At 32.0% G+C, this 5,000-nt stretch overlaps 1 protein-coding gene across 1 annotated transcript in view; it reads right to left on the bottom strand.

Annotated features, from left to right (window-relative positions):
• Positions 1–5,000, bottom strand: part of LOC137647960 (spermidine/spermine N(1)-acetyltransferase-like protein 1) — a 20,631-nt gene that overhangs the window by 10,968 nt on the left and 4,663 nt on the right. The window contains exon 2 of the mRNA XM_068380910.1: positions 3,734–3,850. Within this exon, the coding sequence (XP_068237011.1) occupies positions 3,734–3,845 (112 nt within the window). The 5' untranslated portion in view covers positions 3,846–3,850. The remainder of the gene's footprint in view (positions 1–3,733; positions 3,851–5,000) is intronic.

Genomic DNA, 5,000 nt, shown 5'->3' with positions numbered 1-5,000 from the left:
TGGTACAATCACTTTCTCATATAGAACTTTCTTTACATTCATGCCCAACCCTCTATTTTTTACTACTCCCTTAACTGCCCCCAACACTTTGCAACCTTCATTCACTCTCTGACGTACATCTGCTTCCACTCCACCATTTGCTGCAACAATAGACCCCAAGTACTTAAACTGATCCACCTCCTCAAGTAACTCTCCATTCAACATGACATTCAACCTTGCACCACCTTCCCTTCTCGTACATCTCATAACCTTACTCTTACCCACATTAACTCTCAACTTCCTTCTCTCACACACTCTTCCAAATTCTGTCACTAATCGGCCAAGCTTCTCTTCTGTGTCTGCAACCAGTACAGTATCATCCGCAAACAACAACTGATTTACCTCCCATTCATGGTCATTCTCGTCTACCAGTTTTAATCCTCGTCCAAGCACTCGAGCATTCGCCTCTCTCACCACTCCATCGACATACAAGTTAAACAACCACAGCGACATCACACATCCTTGTCTCAGCCCCACTCTCACCGGAAACCAATCACTCACTTCATTTCCTATCTTAACACATGCTTTATTACCTTTGTAGAAACTTTTCACTGCTTGCAACAACCTTCCACCAACTCCATATAACCTCATCACATTCCACATTGCTTCCCTATCAGCTCTATGATACGCTTTCTCCAGATCCATAAACGCAACATACACCTCCTTACCTTTCGCTAAATATTTCTTGCATATCTGCCTAACTGTAAAAATCTGATTCATACAACCCCTACCTCTTCTAAAACCACCCTGTATTTCTAAGATTGCATTGTCTGTTCTATCCTTGATCCTATTAATCATTACTCTACCATGCACTTTTCCAACTACGCTTAACAAACTAATACCTCTTGAATTACAACACTCATGCACATCTTCCTTACCCTTATATAGTGGTACAATACATGCACAAACCCAATCAACTGGTACCATTGAAAACACAAAACACATATTAAACAATCTCACCGACCATTCAAGTACAATCACACCCCCTTCCTTCAACATCTCAGCTCTCACACCATCCATACCAGACGCTTTTCCTACTCCCGTTTCATCTAGTGCTCTCCTCACTTCATCTATTGTAATCTCTCTCTCATTCTCATCTCCCATCACTGGCACCTCAACACCTGCAACAGCAATTATATCTGCCTCCCTATTATCCTTAACATTCAGCAAACTTTCAAAATATTCCGCCCATCTTTTCCTTGCCTCCTCTCCTTTTAACAACCTTCCATTTCTATCTTTCACTGTCTCTTCAATTCTTGAGCCAGCCTGGTAATGAAATAGAATAAATATAATAAGAGTCTATAAAATCAAAATATATTCATAAAAAAGGGTCCTTCAAATCAGTTTTTCGTCAAGATATCACTTTAATGTGAGGATAGCGAACGAATATAGATACTCGTTGTGGTTCACCTGTGCATAAGGACAAAATCTCACTGGGATAAGAATTAACTATGGATAAAAATTAACAATTTTAGGGAAAATGGTATTCAAACAGGGATAAGTTGCATTAAGGATAGAAAATACAGCGCTGGCGACAATAGTTACAATTTCATGAAGATAAGGATTATTACTATTATTATTATTATTATTATTATTATTATTATTACTGTATTATTATCATCATCATTATTACCACTAGCCAAGCTGCAACCGTGGTAAAGCAAGATGCTATAAGCCCAAGGGCTCCAATATGGAAAAATAACCCAGTGAGGCAAGGAAACAAGGAAATAAATAAACGATATAAGAAGTAATGAAAAATTAAAATGAAATATTTTGAAAAGCATTGACAACATTAAAACAAATAATTCATATATAACTATAAAAAGACTTATGTCAGCCTATTCAACATGAAAACATTTGCTGCAACTTTGAACTTTTGAAGTTCTAGAGATTCAACCACCCGATTAGAAAGATCATCCCACAACTTAGTCACAGCTGGAATAAAACTTCTAGAATATGAATATGAAAGATAACAGTGCGATAGAGTTCCAATTTCACCGGTATGCCGATTAGTTATAGATAAGAATATTACTGTTCAGACAAGAATACCTTAAATCTTTTAGGAAATAATTAAATGTGGATAAAGATAATTACGTCGGACGAGACTTTATTAAATTTCATGAGTAAAAGAAAGTTAATATTGATCGGAAAATTTCACTACAACTTAGAATGATTCTAATATAACAAGAATATGAATATGAAAAAAGATATAAAAAACAGTTTCATTCTTAGGGATGGTAGGAATTGAATCTTATTATTAGTATTAATAATAATAACAATAATAATAATAATAATAATAATAATAATAATAATAATAATAATAATAATAATAATAATAATAATAATAATATCATTTTAGTTATTATTAATAATAACTTATTCTTATTATTGATAATTATTAATATTTATTATTATTATTATTATTATTATTATTATTATTATTATTATTATTATTATTATTAATAATTATTATAATTATCATTATCATTATTATTAATATTATTGTTATTATTATCATTATTGTTATCACTATTCTTAATAATAATAATAATAATAATAAAAAGAAAAAGAAAAAGAAAAAGAAAAAGTAGTAGTAGTAGTAGTAGTAGTAGTGGTAGTAGTAGTAGTACTAGTGGTAGTAGTAGTAGTGGTAGTAGTAGTAGTACTAGTGGTAGTAGTAGTAGTGTGGGTGTTAATGGTATAGTGTTTCTGTGGCTTGAATGGCTTGTAGATGGATTAAATATCTTTTTTAAAAATCTTTATCAGATGTCAAGATGTTTAGATAATACATGCTCTCTCTAGTTATGACATAATTTACTCATTAATTTGATAGAGGCTGTGATAAAAAAAAAGATCATGAGATTAGACTGCCTCTCTTCAGTGGCAGTATGCTTTTCTTCTTCTTCTTCTTCTTATTATTATTATCATTATTATTATTATTATTATTATTATTATTATTATTATTATTATTATTATTATTATTATTATTATTATTATTATTATTATTGTTGTTGTTGTTGTTGTTGTTGTTGTTGTTGTATTTTTAAAAGAGACGAAAATATATATCAATACTAACAAAGCCAATTGAACGTTAAAGCCCACAGTCAAGATCCGATTAGAAATAAAGAACTAGGAATCATCACATACATACATACATACATACATACATACATATATATATATATATATATATATATATATATATATATATATATATATATATATATATATATATATATATATATATATATATATATATATATGTATGTATGTATATACACATATATATATACATATATACATATATATATATATATATATATATATATATATATATATATATATATATATATATATATATATATATATATGTATATACAAATGTATTACTATGACTCCATGTCTCACCTGGGCACCAATTCATTATATCAAAAGTAATCTCCATATTTTTATTTCCCAATTTGCAGTCCCTGGAAATCGATTTTGAAACTAAAACAGAAAAGTGCTGTTTTTCAACTACTATGTATTGGTAGCCTACCTGACTTGGTAATAGAACAAAATAAGTGTATATTAGGTCAAAAATAGTTTATTCTTTAATAAAGGTTTAAAATCATGCCTTAAATCATGTGTAAAAAAAATCCTTCTACACACAAACGTCCGATTTCATTCATGAAATGTTTACATTTTTCTTTACCTTTGCATCTCAACCCTCCCTCAGTTTCCTGTTCCTTTGCAGACTCTTCCATGAGAATAGCCAAAATCTGGCAGTCTGATAGTTTGGCCTCTCTCACGGTTGACGGCTTCATTTTACCTGCAAATTCAAATTGTGATATAAATATTTTCAATGTCAAGCAATTAGAAGGTTAAAAGATTGCCCATGGATGGTCGAGGCCAGGGACAGTGACATTGCCCTATTAAGCAGGACAATGCCCTAGAGACTGACCATATATACATATGATCAGCACCTAAGCCCCCTCTCTACCCAAGTTAGGACCAGGGAGGGCCAGGTAATTGCTGCTGATGACTCAGCAGATAGACCTATAGGCTCCCCCTAACCCCTAATCCTTAGTTCACAAGGATGGTAAGGTTGCAGGCACTAAAGAAACTAGCGAATCTGAGCGGGAGTCGAATCCCCGTCTGGCAAACACCAGACAGAGACGTTACCACATCTCCATTTAAATTTCAACTGTTAATCCATTGGCCAACATCTAGTACAGTAAAGGATCTATAATACTAGTATCTTAATAAACCTTTACAGAATGCACATATACAGCGTATCGAAATCTTACATAATGCGTTGTTTTACATTTCCTCGATATTATGGCTTTATCTTTCAAAGCTATCTTTAGTATGAATCGAACCCTTTGTAGATTTTCCTATCTCGTAAACTCTTTGCAGTTCCAGAACGTAGACTTTTCATTAACCCTTTCTCATCCATTCTATCCAAATGACTGAACCACCTCAAAATACTCAGAGCTTTTTACCACTTCGTGTATCGTCATATTCTTGATCCTATTAGTTATTTTCACAGAAAATATGTTCAAGCAAACAGTTCATTTCAACAGATTTAATGTTATTTATGGCATCCCCCTTCTATATGAACGAATCACTTCTAAAAAGGAAAGTTGGTTCAGCAGTACATTTATACATCCCCACCTTGGCTTACCCCTAAAAAATTAAGTCTCTTGTAGGTCTTTATCAACCATCGTACTATCTTTCTTGCATCACATATTCTGTTAGTAAGCTTTTATCTCTTTCTCACTGTCATTCGTATTTTCTCCAAATTATTAAAATGAATGAATCAACTCCATACATCCACAATCCTAATCTTGATATCCATATATTCTTATACTTTATTTACCTTCATACCCCTACACTTCGACACATTTACTAACAACTTTATCATCTTGACAAAACTTTCAAACTTTATCACACTTCAGTCCTCACAATGTCTCAAATCT

This window comes from Palaemon carinicauda, chromosome 1 (assembly GCF_036898095.1).
Source record: "Palaemon carinicauda isolate YSFRI2023 chromosome 1, ASM3689809v2, whole genome shotgun sequence".
In the NCBI taxonomy this organism is placed as follows: Eukaryota; Metazoa; Arthropoda; class Malacostraca; order Decapoda; family Palaemonidae; genus Palaemon; species Palaemon carinicauda.
Note: the sequence above shows the minus strand (reverse complement) of the source record. Positions and strands in the feature narration are given on the sequence as shown.